This window comes from Pelophylax lessonae, assembly GCF_965119305.1.
Source record: "Pelophylax lessonae genome assembly, chromosome: 2".
NCBI lineage: Eukaryota > Metazoa > Chordata > Amphibia > Anura > Ranidae > Pelophylax > Pelophylax lessonae.
In genome coordinates this window covers 34,563,179-34,578,532 of record NC_138769.1, presented here as the reverse complement: position 1 = coordinate 34,578,532, position 15,354 = coordinate 34,563,179, and the positions used below count along the sequence as shown (strand labels likewise).

General features: G+C 42.2%; 1 protein-coding gene across 3 annotated transcripts in view; it reads left to right on the top strand.

Annotated features, from left to right (window-relative positions):
* Positions 1-15,354, top strand: part of ILDR2 (immunoglobulin like domain containing receptor 2) — a 352,186-nt gene that overhangs the window by 284,315 nt on the left and 52,517 nt on the right. For all 3 annotated transcript variants that reach the window (XM_082244598.1, XM_082244599.1, XM_082244597.1), the window contains exons 4-6: positions 333-479; positions 3,313-3,483; positions 9,883-9,996. In XM_082244598.1, coding sequence (XP_082100724.1) covers positions 333-479; positions 3,313-3,483; positions 9,883-9,996 — 432 coding nt within the window. The remainder of the gene's footprint in view (positions 1-332; positions 480-3,312; positions 3,484-9,882; positions 9,997-15,354) is intronic.

The window sequence follows — 15,354 nt, the reverse complement described above, 5'->3', positions numbered from 1 at the left end:
ATATATATATATATATATATAATGTTTGGGGTTCTAAGTAATTTTCTAGCAAAAAAAAAATGATTTTTAACTTGTAAACAACAAGTGTCAGAAATAGGTCCGGTCTTTAAGTGCTTAAAAGTGTTTAGTGATGTTAAAGTTTTGCCTTGCATTTGTCAGTCACGTAAATACCGAAAAGGATCTGTCGGCCTTACAAAGGATAGCTGGGGGACCCTTCCATGTTGTCACAAATATCGATCCATTAACTCCACTTTAAAGTAATGTCTGACTTTCTTCATGTAAGGTAGATTTGAATATTTCTGCATTAATCCCCATTTTATGTTTGATTCCAGAATGGGCTTTTGTCTGCTTGGTCATACTCGGCATTTTTCTCTTCTTCGCCATGGTGGGACTGTGCTGGTGCCAATGCTGCCCACATAGCTGCTGCTGTTATGTGAGGTGTCCTTTCTGCCCGGAGACCTGCTGCTGCCCCCGAGCCTGTAAGTATCACCATTGATTTCTTCATACGAGTATTAAATGGCATGAAGTGAACCTTGAGGGTCAGTTTACTTGGTGAAGGTCCTTAGAGCAGACATCACCCGTCTTCTTTCAAATCGTTCGTATTAGAGCACTCCACATTTCGGGAATGGAAGTAAACTGGAATGCCCGGAGTTTTTATTTAAAGCATCTCTAATTAACTATGTTGGTGACTTTTTGGTTGCCTTTTGGCATCTGAAATTCCCTTTTATGTCCCCAAAACTTGCATGTGCAAAGCAAGGTCCTGCATGGAAATGCAGTCTGATCTCAGGTTTATTTATATAAGGTGTATATTTAAGGGAAGGGCTTAGAGGGTGTGACAACCTAAAGGTGCATTTACAGTTTAAAGCGGTTGTAAACCCAAAATGTAAAAAAAAAAACCTGCAAGACAAAGGCATAATGAGCTAGTATGCATCGCATACTAGCCCATTATGTATTACTTACCTTAGAACGAAGCCCCGACACGGACCCCCGGACATCGCTGCGGGCGCTGCCATGATCCCTCGCCGTCTCTTCCGGGTTCGGCGGCTCCGGCGCTGTGATTGGCCGGAGCCGCGATGATGTCACTCCCGCGCATGCGCGCGGGAGTGATTTTCCGGCAAGCTCCCGGCAAGCAAAACTAAAGGTCTCCCGGACCTTCAGAGCGCATGCGCCGCTCGCGTGAGCGGCTGCATGCACTGCAAATATCTCCTAAACCGTGCCGGATTAGGAGATATTAATTGTACCCCCAGGTAAGCCTTATTATAGGCTTACCTGTAGTTAAAAGTGTAAAAAAGCGTGATACTACCGCTTTAATCTGTTTATACTGCTGATCGACCGATATCGGATTTTTGTTGCCAATACCGATATTTTGGCCATTGAATATCGGTATTGGCCAATATTTTCGTACATTTTTTTTATTTTTAGCACTTAAAGGTACTGTTGTGAAGGCATCTGGGGGTCTAAATGACCCCAAACCCCTCCTCTGCCCTTAAAAGCATTCAAAACGCCAAGTTTGGCTGTTTTAAATGCTGTCATTTTTTTTTAATCTGGCGCCGAGTACCCGGAAGTGATGTCATGACCCAGAAGTGTGAACACCCATGCCATGTGATTTTGATGCGGGGAAAAAAGGGTCCACATTTGCACCAAAATGTTGTGGGACCCTTTTTTTCTCCACACCTAAATCTTATCGCATGGGTGTGAACACCCATGGGATGTAATTCTGGCAAGCATTGCATTGTGGGAAAGTGGGAGTTACTAAGATAGCAGAGATATGATTTTGAGCTAAAAACGCCAAAAAAACTCTAAAAAACGCTGAAAAACACTAATGCAAAAAAAGGCGAAAAATGCTAAAAAAATACTCACTACAAAGCTACTGGCGTTTTTGTAACGTCCCGTGTGCATGAGGCCTTAATGTGGAGATTTTGATGAAACTTCAGCTGCTTTTATCTCTGAATCTACGGATCAACACGCGGTTTTTACTGAGGGTAACCTTCACTTATGTGAAGGTTACCCTCAGTAACCTTCATTATCATTATTAGTATTATTATTGTATATTATTATTATTATTATACTATATTATTATTATTTTTATTGTATATTATTAGTATTAGTAGTAGTAGTAGTAGTAGTAGTAGTAGTAGTAGTATTAATATTATAACGTATTAGTAGTAGTAGTAGTAGAATGAGTAGTATTATTATTAGTAGTAGTAGTAGTAGTAGTAGTAGTATTATATATTATTATTAGTAGTAGTAGTAGTATTATATATTATTATTAGTAGTAGTAGTAGTATTATATATTTTTATTAGTAGTAGTAGTAGTAGTATTATATATTATTAGTAGTAGCAGTATGAGTAGTATTATTATTAGTAGTAGTAGTAGTAGTAGTATTATTATTAATATTATTATTATTAGTAGTAGTAGTATTATTATTAATATTATTATTAGTAGTAGTAGTAGTAGTAGTAGTAGTGGTATGAGTAGTAGTATTATTATTATATATTATTATTAGTAGTAGTATAAGTATTGTTATTATTATTATTACTATTACTATTAGTAGTAGTATGAGTAGTATTATTATTAGTAGTAGCAGTAGTAGTATTATTATTAATATTATTATTATTATTATTATTATTATTATTATTAGTAGTAGTAGTAGTAGTAGTAGTAGTAGTAGGAGTAGTAGTATTATTATTATTATATATTATTATTATTATTAATAGTAGTAGTATGAGTATTATTAGTAGTATTAGTAGTAGTAGTAGTATGAGTAGTATTAGTAGTAGTAGTAGTAGTATGAGTGGTATTATTATTATTATTAGTAGTAGTATGAGTATTATTATTATTATTATATATTATTATTATTATTAGTAGTAGTAGTATGAGTATTATTATTATTATATATTATTATTATTATTAGTAGTAGTAGTAGTAGTAGTAGTATGAGTATTATTATTATTATATATTATTATTATTATTAGTAGTAGTAGTATGAGTATTATTATTATTATATATTATTATTATTAGTAGTAGTAGTAGTATGAGTAGTATTATTATTAGTAGTAGTAGTAGTAGTATGAGTAGTATTATTATTATTATTAGTAGTAGTAGTATGAGTAGTGTTATTAGTAGTAGTATGAGTATTATTATTATTATTATATATTATTATTATATATTATTATTATTATTATTAGTAGTAGTAGTAGTAGTAGTAGTATGAGTAGTATTATTATTAGTATTATCATTACATGTTTGGTTTGAAATTTTAATAGGTATGATAATACAATATTAATAAACTGTTTTCTTCTTTCTTTTAGTGTATGAAGCAGGAAAAGCTGCAAAAGTCGGCTACCCACCCGCCGTTCCCACCGCCTGCCCTCCATACTACATCTCCACCGTTCCTGGAGCTCCCGTTCCACCGCCAATGCTAATGGAAAAGCAGCATGTGCCCCCATTGGTGCAAAGTGACTCCCTACCGGGGCAAAATGGTAATTGGAGATTGTAATGTTGGGGAACAGATTGGATGTGTAGAGTGAAATATGAGAATGAGACCGATATCTCTCTAGGTACTTATACAGTATAGAGAGCAGCATGCAGCTGCAGAACCAGACTGGGAACATAACAGGCATCGAGGTTACTAGATTTTCAAAAGAAAAACTGGGGACATTCGAATGACTCTGCCCACTTTCACTTTTTGGCCACACCCACAACTTGACACCCCCCCCCCCCAAATGTAGCCAAGCCCACTAAATCATGCGCCCATTTTTAACATCCTCCCAAACTATTGGTCATATATTCTTGGAATAATAATCAGACACCACATTGGAGTAGAAGGAGTGGCATCATCCCCAGTATAGCTGCATAAGGAAGCCTGATATGAGTTCAGCCTGAAATACAATAAAGTTAGGAGGTGCCAACATCCAGCATAGATACATAAAAGGGAACAAGGGCCATCCCTCCCCATAGGAACAGTCCAAGGGGAATTGGGAAGAGATTTTAGTATTTTTCCGGTACCATCATAAAATATTGTGTCACATATAGAAATCTTTTTACAAAAATTTTATTCAAAACAGTTTTAAAATTGAAACATTGTTACAAAATACCATAAATATGTTAATGGCTGATTATTCAAACCAGGGAATACAAAGTAATTTTTGTATATTCCTAAACAAGTTTCACTGAGAAAACCGCTTCTTCAGGAGGATATAGAAAATACGCACTTTTTGGTAAAAATTTCAAAATATAATTAAAACATGTAAAAAATCCAATAAAGGCTAGTTTAACCTGACTTGACAACATTACATTAGCCTTTATTGGATAGAAGAATGCATTAAGATTAAAAAAAACCTTCTGCCTTTAAAGAACTCCTGGGAAAAAAATGTATTTTCCCATACAGTGAGGCTGTGCCCGTGGTCCACTGCATGGGAAAATACATTTCCCGGAGTTCTTCTTTAAAGCGGTTGTAAAGGCAGAAGGTTTTTTTATCTTAATGCATTCTTCTAACCTAATGCACAAGACCGGTCCCCGCCGCTCCTGCCCCCCCTGCACCCTAGCGGTCTTGTGAATGGACTGTTCCTGACGTCATCACGCCCATAGACCGCCTCTGGACTTGAGGACAGCAGGAACAGTCCACCGCTGGATGTGGGGGGGGGGGGGGGGGACACTTTTCTGGAGGTTTGAAGGATCGGGCAAGTACAGCTTTTCCTTGCACCCCTAGACGCGTTTCACATGTGTCGGTGCTTGTTCACTAAAGTAGTAAACGCACGGAAACGTGTGAAACGCGTCTACTTGTATTATTGTTATTATTATACAGGATTTATATAGCGCCAACAGTTTGCGCAGCACTTTACAATGTGAGGGAAGACAATACAGTTACAGTACAGTTCAAAACAGAAGGAACTGTACCCAGGTATCCTGTTCGTAATTGGCTTTTACAATAAAGGACCTCTACTTCATTCAAGCATCTGGTAGTGTGCAGCCGATCTTTCTTTTTTTTGCCACCAGGAGACTCGTGCAACCATCCTGCATGGCCGCCGAAAACCCGATCAAAGCCGCATTCAGCTCTGATCAGGTCACCGTGTAAAAACCCGGAAGTGATGCCATGACATCACTTCCGGATACTGGCGGCGCCAAATTCAAAAAAATTACAGCATTCAAAACAGCCAAACTTGGCGTTTTGAATGCTTTTAAGTGCAGAGGAGGGGTTTGGCGTCTTTTATACACCCAGATCCCTCCACAAGAGTACCTGTAAAAAAAAGCTAATTTTAAATTTAAAAATTTAAATGTCAGAAAATATCGGCCAAAATCGGCCGATACCGATATGCGATGACCAAAATATCGGTATCGGCAATAAAAAAACGATATCAGTCGATCACTAATTGGTTTGGGCAAAAGTTATTGCGTCTACAAACTAGGAGAAAGATTTATGTCATTTTTATTTATTTTTATTTGTTTTTACTAGTAATGGCGGCGATCAGCGATTTTTAGTGGGACTGCGACATTGCGGCGGACAGATCGGACACCTAACTGACATTTTTGACACTTTTGGGGGGACCAGTGACATTACTACAGTAATCAGTGCTAAAAATATGCACTGTCACTGTAATAATGATGCTGGCAGGGAAGAAGTTAACACCAGGGGTGATCAAAGGGTTAAATGTGTCCCTAGGGGGTGCTTTCGAACTGTGTGGGGGATGGGCTTGCTGGATGAACACAGAGACCTGTGTTCCTGAATAGAAGGATCACAGGATCCTTGTGTTCATAACTGACAGAATAGTCAGTTCTGTCTCCACGGGGAGCGATCGCAGCCACCGGACCCGCTGATCAGCTTCCCCTGTGGCGAATGGGCGCGCACCCCCGCTAGCAGTCCCGCGAAGCGACGTACAGGTACATTGTTTCGCGGGACAGAGCCGACCTGCTGCAGTAAAACTATGACGGCTGGCCAGCAAGCGGTTAATCCATGTTAAGTTGAGTCTCCTGTAACCCCCTGCACATTATCATTCTGGGTAGTAGTTTTGACCAGTCAGGGCTCAGTCAGCAGGTGAACTGGCATACAATAGGTAAGTACACAGACCTTCATTGTCTAATCAGCTTGGAGGCCAGTAGGAGAGCAAGCTGTATTCCTTAAATCATAAGTTTTCATTAAACGTACACTTACCAACCCTCCCTATTCCGCCTGTTTACTTTACAGCCAAAGCCCGCTCTGACACAAACAACCACATCCATGAAATCCATAGGTGTGCGCAGCCTATTACATTAGGGTATCCACCCCGGAGCTCAAACTCACATTCCATTCTCTGCAGCCTCAGCTGCACTGAACAGTGAATGAATGGGAAGTGCTCTGTGCTTAGCGGCTTCCTGTTTATTCACAAACTGAAGCATAGTAAAGACAGTTAACTATGCTTCATTGATGAATCAACACAGTGAGTGAGTGTGTTCATTTAGAAAAGGAAGGGGCCAGTAAATGAAATATTGATTAGCCCCTTTCCCCCACTCTCCTTCCTGAAAAAATCCCCTGCAGAAGCCAGGGGGAAGAGGAGGGAAGCCGGAAACACTGCGTTGGGGGGGTGCAACATGAGGGGAAACCCGGGCAGTAGGGGAAATCGGCTCTGCAAAGAGTGATTAGGGCATGCCCAGCCACACTTGGTACACCCCCTGGACACACCTATGATGAAATCCTACTCACCACTGGTTGTACCTTTTAAAACACATAGTCTGGCATAGGACTTTTATTTGAGACTAGAGATGCTAGGGAGGTGGCCCTATACAAGCATACTGCTCAGGCACAGTTAAGATTGCAGCTGAAGGATCTATACATTGGCTTCTCCAAAGTAGTTTAGGTCAAGAAGACTAGAAGGGTGGGTGTGTGTACTTTTAACACCCAATTCCAGATTCCATAGTCCCCCTGGAACCCTCCCCCCCCCCCAACATTATTTTGTTAAATATCACTAAATATACCTTTTTGTGGGGGTCATTGGTCTGGTCACATGATGTCTTCTTGCTGTTCTTCATGTGGAGGTGGGATGTCCTGAATATTGCAGAGAACTGCACTCATATAGTGACATCATCGCTGTTCCCTACAGCATTCTTTTGTGAGCTCAGAGCAGCTTGATGACACACTCTAAGAGGATGAGTTCTTGATATCCTGGGCTCAAAGGACGTGGTTTAATTCAGCCTGGAAGAGGACCAGAACTAGAGCACAAAGGTGAGTTGCAGACTTACCTGCACCCTGCAGACCTGCAAGGAACCACATAATAGACAGGGTGAGTATTGCATTATGGGAGGACCAGTGGAAGAGAGAGGATGTTAAAGTGAACCTGTAGTTTGCCCATACTGGAAAAAGTTAATGTGCAGTATGCCCAAACTGGGAAAAGTAACAGATTAGTGTATAGGGAATAAGGTCCGTGTACACTATAGGGCCAAAAGCAAATGACTTTTGACAGGGGTTTCCAGTGAAGGCTTATATTATTGCTACAGCATACAAAGACATTTTAGACAATTGTGATTTCCTGACCCTGTGGGAGCAGTTTGGGGAAGGTTCTTTTTCTGTTCCAGCATGATTGTACCCCAGTGTACAAAGCCAGCTCCATAAAGACATGGTTTGACGAGTTGGGTGTGGAGGAACCTGAGTAGCCTGTACAGAGCCTTGACCTCAACCCTACTGATCACCATCTGTAAAGACATGGTTTGATGTGTCAGGTGTGGTGGAACCTGAGTGGCCTGTACAGAGCCTTGACCTCAACCCAACTTATCACCATTCATAAAGACATGGTTTGACGTGTCAGGTGTGGTAGAACCTGAGTGGTCTGTACAGAGCCTTGACCTCAACCCTACTGATCACCATCCATAAAGACATGATTTGACGTGTCAGGTGTGGTGGAACCTGAGTGGTCTTTACAAAACCTTGACCTCAACTCTACTGATCACCATCCATAAAGACATGGTTTGACGTGTCAGTTGTGGTGGGACATGAGTGGCCTCTACAGAACCTTGACCTCAACTCTACGGATCACCATCCATAAAGACATGGTTTGATGTGTCAGGTGTGGTGGAACCTGAGTGGTCTGTACAGAACCTTGACCTCAACTCTACGGATCACCATCAATAAAGACATGGTTTGATGTGTCAGGTGTGGAGGGACATGAGTGGCCTGTACAGAGCCTTGACCTCAACCCTACTGATCACCATCCATAAAGACATGGTTTGATGTGTCAGGTGTGGTGGAACCTGAGTGGTCTGTACAGAACCTTGACCTCAACTCTACGGATCACCATCAATAAAGACATGGTTTGATGTGTCAGGTGTGGAGGGACATGAGTGGCCTGTACAGAGCCTTGACCTCAACCCTACTTATCACTATCCATAAATACATGGTTTGATGTGTCAGGTGTGGTGGAACCTGAGTGGCCTCAACAGAGCCTTGACCTCAACCCAACTGATCACGATCCATAAAGACATGGTTTGACGTGTGAGGTGTGGTAGAACTTGAGTGGTCTGTACAGAGCCTTGACCTCAACCCTACTTATCACTATCCATAAAGACATGGTTTGATGTGTCAGGTGTGGTGGAACCTGAATGGCCTCTACAGAGCCTTGACCTCAACCCAACTGATCACGATCCATAAAGGCATGGTTTGACATGTCAGGTGTGGTGGAACCTGAGTGGCCTGTACAGAGCCTTGACCTCAACCCTACTGATCACCATCCATAAAGACATGATTTGACGTGTCAGGTGTGGTGGAACCTGAGTGTTCTTTACAAAACCTTGACCTCAACTCTACTGATCACCATCCATAAAGACATGGTTTGATGTGTCAGGTGTGGTGGAACCTGAGTGGTCTGTACAGAACCTTGACCTCAACTCTACGGATCACCATCAATAAAGACATGGTTTGATGTGTCAGGTGTGGAGGGACATGAGTGGCCTGTACAGAGCCTTGACCTCAACCCTACTTATCACTATCCATAAATACATGGTTTGATGTGTCAGGTGTGGTAGAACCTGAGTGGCCTCAACAGAGCCTTGACCTCAACCCAACTGATCACGATCCATAAAGACATGGTTTAACGTGTGAGGTGTGGTAGAACCTGCGTGGTCTGTACAGAGCCTTGACCTCAACCCTACTTATCACTATCCATAAAGACATGGTTTGATGTGTCAGGTGTGGTGGAACCTGAGTGGCCTGTACAGAGCCTTGACCTCAACCCAACTGATCACCATCCATAAAGACATGGTTTGACGTGTCAGGTGTGGTAGAACGTGAGTGGTCTGTACAGAGCCTTGACCTCAACCCTACTGATCACCATCCATAAAGACATGGTTTGACGTGTCAGGTGTGGTGGGACCCGAGTTGCCTGTACAGAGCCTTGACCTCAACCCTACTGATCACCATCAATAAAGACATGGTTTGACGTGTCAGTTGTGGAGGGACATGAGTAGCCTGTACAGAGCCTTGACCTCAACCCTACTGATCACCATCCATAAAGACATGGTTTGATGTGTCAGGTGTGGTGGAACCTGACTAGTCTGTACAGAGCCTTGACCTCAACCCCACTGATCACCATCCATAAAGACATGGTTTGATGTGTCAGGTGTGGTGGAATCTGAGTGGCCTGTACAGAGCACTGACCTCAACCCTTCTCAACATCTTTGAGATGAAATGGAACACCAATTGTTAGCCAGGTCTTCTCACCAAACCTTAGTACCTGACCTGACAAATGCTATTTTGGCTAAATGGGCACAAATTCTTATTGAAGCACTCCACAATTGGAGGAGTGGTATAAGCAGTCAGCTGTGATACAAGGCGTTAGTGCCTACCCAAACCTAAAATACCAATTATGGCTAGAGTTGGACTTTAAAATAGCTACACATTTCTTTTGTTTTCGCAGTACGAAAAGGTTACCGCATTCAGGCCGACAAGGAGCGAGATTCCATGAAGGTCCTTTATTACGTGGAGAAAGAACTGGCCCAGTTCGACCCGGCCCGCCGGATGCGAGAGAGATGTAAGTGTTTTTTTCTATACAGCACATCATCAGTGAAAGACTAAATTCAGCACACAAGAGTCGGTGTTTAATCTGAGATTTCTGAACCTCTGCTAAATTGCATCATTTTATTAATAGTTGATGACTACCCACACAATGAGTCACCTATTCTTAGCGCTGTCATTTCTCTGCCTGTTCACTGATGTTCATTCTATTATCTGCATCAGAACTTTGCTTTATGGTACAGAACATAAACACAGACTCACATAGGCACGCAAACCCTCAAATCTCAAAATATTCAGCTTTTAATTTTACAGTAGCTGACAGTATAATATCATAACATATCCTGGTGTGCATATTATCAGGGTAGAGTGAACCTGGGCTTAGTCCTTGCAGAGCAATCTTACCCCCTTCCGCTTTTGCTCCTATGCTGCTTTGTTTGGCCTCCAAGATCAATTCAAATTTCAGTGATTGGCTCAACAATATCACATGAGGGCAGGCAGAGAGTTCTCCACCTTCTGTGTCGCCCTAGGTCACAGCTTGGAGCTTACAGAGGGCTTCCCTTCTTTGCTCACAATAGCCAATTAAAGTGACTGGGCTGCAAAGAAGGGGTGAGCATATGTTGCTGAGGAGGGGGGGAATGAGTGGCAATGCACAGGTCCACTTTAAAAATGCCAGGGTGACCTCACCTTTCATTAAAGAGAGTTCAAAAGCCTAAAACAGCTGTATGCACGGGCCCTGAAATTTTAGGCAGGATCTGAGTTATAAATTAATAAGTTCCAAATCACAATTAGCCACAATTAATTGTATGATTTTGCAGCCATCTCTAGTTGGTCAGTCTATACACAACTTATATATACTGTATGTTTATGATAGATGCCAGAGCCCTGGTGCCCCACCATCTGCCCTTTGCCACATTTTGTGTGGTCTTTGGGGCCCACGACAAACACAAATCTGTGTTTCCCTATTGCCCTGTTATAGCAATGATATCTAGCAGTCTTTTTTAATGTGTCTTTTATCTATTAATGTCTTTTAAAGCATGATCCCTGACTCCCAACAACTTCTATATCTTGTTCACAGTCTCTGACAGTCTCCTGCAGCATGTCTGCAGTCTCTGACCATCTCTTGTATCTTGTCTGCAGTCTTTAAACATCTCTTGCATCATGTCTATAATCTCGAAACCATCTCTTGTATCATGTCTACAGTCTCTGACCAGCTCTCGTATCACATCCGCAGACTCTGACCATCTCTTATATCATGTCCGCAGTCTCTGGCCATCTCCTGTGTCATGTCTGCAGTCTCTGACCATCTCTTGTATCAGGTCAGCAGTCTCTGACCATCTCCTGTATCATGTCTGCAGTCTCTGACCATCTCTTGTATCATGTCAGCAGTCTCTGACCATCTCCTGTATCATGTCTGCAGTCTCTGACCATCTCTTGCATTATATCCACAATCTCTGACCATCTATGTTATCATATTTACAGTCTCTGATCATCTCTTTTATCATGTCTGCAGTCTCTGACCATCTCCTCTGCCATGTCTGCACTCTCTAACCATCTCTTGTATCAAGTCCGCAGTCTCTGACCATCTCCTGTATCGTGTCTGCAGTCTCTGACCATCTCTTGTATTATATCCACAATCTCTGACCATCTATGTTATCATATTTACAGTCTCTGATCATCTCTTTTATCATGTCTGCAGTCTCTGACCATCTCCTCTGCCATGTCTGCACTCTCTAACCATCTCTTGTATCAAGTCCGCAGTCTCTGACCATCTCTTGTATTATATCCACAATCTCTGATTATCTATTTAATCATATTTACAGTCTCTGACCATCTCTTGTATCATGTCTGCAGTCTCTGACCATCTCCTGTATTATGTCTGCAGTCTCTGACAATTTCCTTTATCATGTCTGCAGTCTCTGACCATCTCTTGTATTATATCCACAATCCCTAACCATCTATTTTATCATATTTACAGTCTGTGACCATCTCTTGTATCATGTCTGCAGTCTCTGACCATCTCTTGTACCATGTCTGCAGTCTGACCATCTCCTGTATCGTGTCTGCAGTCTATGATCATCTCTTGTATTATATCCAGAATCTCTGACCACCTATTTTATCATATTTACAGTCTCTGACTATTTCTTGTATCATGTCTGCAGTCTCTGATCATCTCCTGAATCATGTTTGCAGTATCTGACCATCTCCTGCATTATGTTTGCAGTCTCAGGCTACCTCTTGTATCATGCCAATAGTCTTTGGCAATATCCTGTTGTGTGTTTGCTGTCTCTAAGACGGAATATTTGCTTAATTTTTAAGGGGGGCCCTTTGGTGATGTCAGGGGCCGCACTTGAGGCCCCCAATATCAAGAATGTTGACCACCACTGTGCTACTGAGTTAAAAGGTATATATGGTGACAGTACCAGGACAGGGTCCTCCAGCTCCCAGGGCAAGGATTCAGAACTGTGCCCCCCTCCCGCACTGATAATACATGCTGTAGAATTCTATTTTTCTGACCCCTTGCTTCACTGTGCCCAGGGCAGTCGCCCCTCCTCCCCAACCCGTTGTCCTGCCCATGTATGGTGGTTTTGTATACAATTTCTTTATTTGATGTGGTCAAGACTATCAAAATAATTTTCTTTTTTGTTTTTTTTTAGTCAGATGAATACGAAATATTGTAAATTTCTTTTTTATAAACTTTTTTAGAGTTTAAAAGAGAAGCATGAACAAAGCTTATTTGATCAATCTTCTCATGTGGGTCACAGGAGATTGCTGACCGGAAGCTGGCTCAGCCTCTCAGCGTGCTGCTGATAGCCTGAACCAGCCGCTCACACCCCCTCCACAGCCCAGCGCTCCAGTGAACGCTGGATGGGCAGAGCAGAGAGCGGACCCGAGAACTGAGTTGTCAGCGATCACGTGATTGCTCAGTTCTCAGGCCTAGAGGCGGCAAGGAACAGCTTGCAGCAGCAGGTAGGTAAGTATGTATATATTTTTTTTTCTAAACAGTCTTGCACTTCTCCTTTAACACAAATTAGCAATTTAAATGTCTTAATATGACCCCAAAGACAGATAACAGTCAACCAACATATAAAGCGAAAGCAGGTTTGGGTACAAGGTTAACTCTGCAATTTAGTGAAGTTTCAGCCCATATAGGGCATTTGGGTAACTGCATTAAAATTGGATGCATCATTCCTTACCCGGGATGGCTTAGGAACACAATAACTGTACACATAGCAAGGTCCATAAAGACATGGATGAGGGAGTTTCGGGTGGGGGAACTTGACTGGCCTGCACAGAGTCCTGACCTCAACCCGATAGAACACCTTTGGGATGAATTAGAGCGGAGACTGCGAGCCAGGCCTTCTCTCCAACATCGGTGCCTGACCTCACAAATGTGCTTCTGAAAGAATGGCCAAACATCCCCATAGACACACTCCTAAAACTTGTGAACCGCCTACCCAGAAGTGTTGAAGCTGTTATAGCTGCAAAGGGTGGGCCAACTCAATATTGAACCCTACGGACTAAGGCTGGGCTTGCCATTAACGTTCATGTGCTGGTAAAGGCAGGCGTCCAGTGCTTTAAGTGGGCCGGTATGCACTGGTACTCAGTACCGCCACTTCCAAATATGGCTCTTGAGCATACCGCCACCTCTCCGTGCGCCTTAGTGTACCAGTACGCTCATTTTGGACATCTGCGCCCTCAATTGCCCCCCCCCCCAAGAATATTTCCCACTCCAGAGCCAGATCAGTCACCACCAGTGAGTCCCCCTGCTCCGGAGTCCCAGCCCAGGCCAGGGGGGGTGCTCTGTGAGGATCCTGATGTGGGGTGGGGGGGGCGACAAAATTTATAGGCTATAATAGAGTGCCGGCACCTCTTTTGGGCCACTTAAAGCACTGCAGGCGTGCCAATACTTTTTACTATATAGTGTATGTCTAAGAAGTGTTATTTAGTTTAAAAGAGAAGAAAAAAGAAAATAAATAAAATCTGGGTACTAAAAGAGAGATATAAACAGGGGGTAAGAAACTGGAAGCAAAAGCATAGGACAGGAGAGAGAAGTTTTGGGAAAGGAGAAATATTGTATATTTCTTTCCCATTATAATGGGTTCAGGAGGTGGAAAGTAACAGAATCTGGAATTATGGCAGGGAGATCTCTCTGTTGGATTTCCAAGACATATAAGATGTCAGAGGCCAAAGAGACGTACAGTGATGGCAAACCTTGGCACCCCAGATGTTTTGGAACTACATTTCCCATAATGCTCATGCACTCTGCAGTGTAGTTGAGCATCATGATAAACATAGTTCCAAAACATCTGGGGCGCCAAGGTTCACCATCACTGCACTAGGGGCTCTACCTAAAACTATGTTCTGAAGGGACTGATGATGATTTAATTTAAAGGGTTAGTTCATCTTTGCAAAAAAAATTGCCTGTGCAGGAATGGGGCAAATGTACATAAAAACAAACTTTGCAGCTTTGACTAAGTTTGGATAATGCCCTTGCCTTTAAGTGTAGGCCACTTATGTACCATACCTTCTGAAGCATGACCAAAAAACTTCCGGAGATGGCATCATTCTGTCCTGTTTTGTTGCAAGGACGTTGCTAAGACACTCCACTCATGTGTGGTCCACTATCTCCACTATTGCATCATCACTGCACAGTTAGTTTTTATCTACAGGTGCCCCTTTACCTGCAAATGCATATTTTGATAAAGGTGATCTAACCCTGTCAGAATAAAAATGTATGGAAGTAGTAGTATTCTGACTCCAATTGTTGTAATAGTGACTTATCCCTTGCTGAGACCAATTCCTGGCCTGTATAAGCAGATGCAATCACCGCGGACAATCGTTATCAGATAGCTGAATTCACCAGACACCGTTTCTTTCCATCCACGTAGGTTTTATTGCAAGCAGTAGGTATAGCAGACAAAAAAATGTGGCAGATGATTGAAGATGGTATCTGCAGGTCAAAACATGGTAATGTGTTCCTGGATGTGAGCAGATTGCATAAAGGCCTAGACAGATGTGGCCATCTCTTTTTCCACAAGCATAAAGGAACAGGAAATACATCATAAATGGGAGGGGACAGGAGGAAACACAAAAGGGAAAGACAGAACGCGAGTGCAACAACCAATATAACTACATGATGGCAGTATAATAACCAATTATAAAGACATTACCACAACTATGCATTACATTATAGCTTACATATTGGTGTAACAGCACAAGTAGGTTCCTAGTAAAAGAAGGAGACAGGAACTTTGGCGCTGCTGTGATCCCTAAAAGACAAAAAGACTGGTGGGGAGAGGGAAAGAACGAAGTGTAAAAAGTCAGTGATGTCGGCAGCTCCCCTAAACCAGGTCTTAAAGCGGAGTTCCGGCCA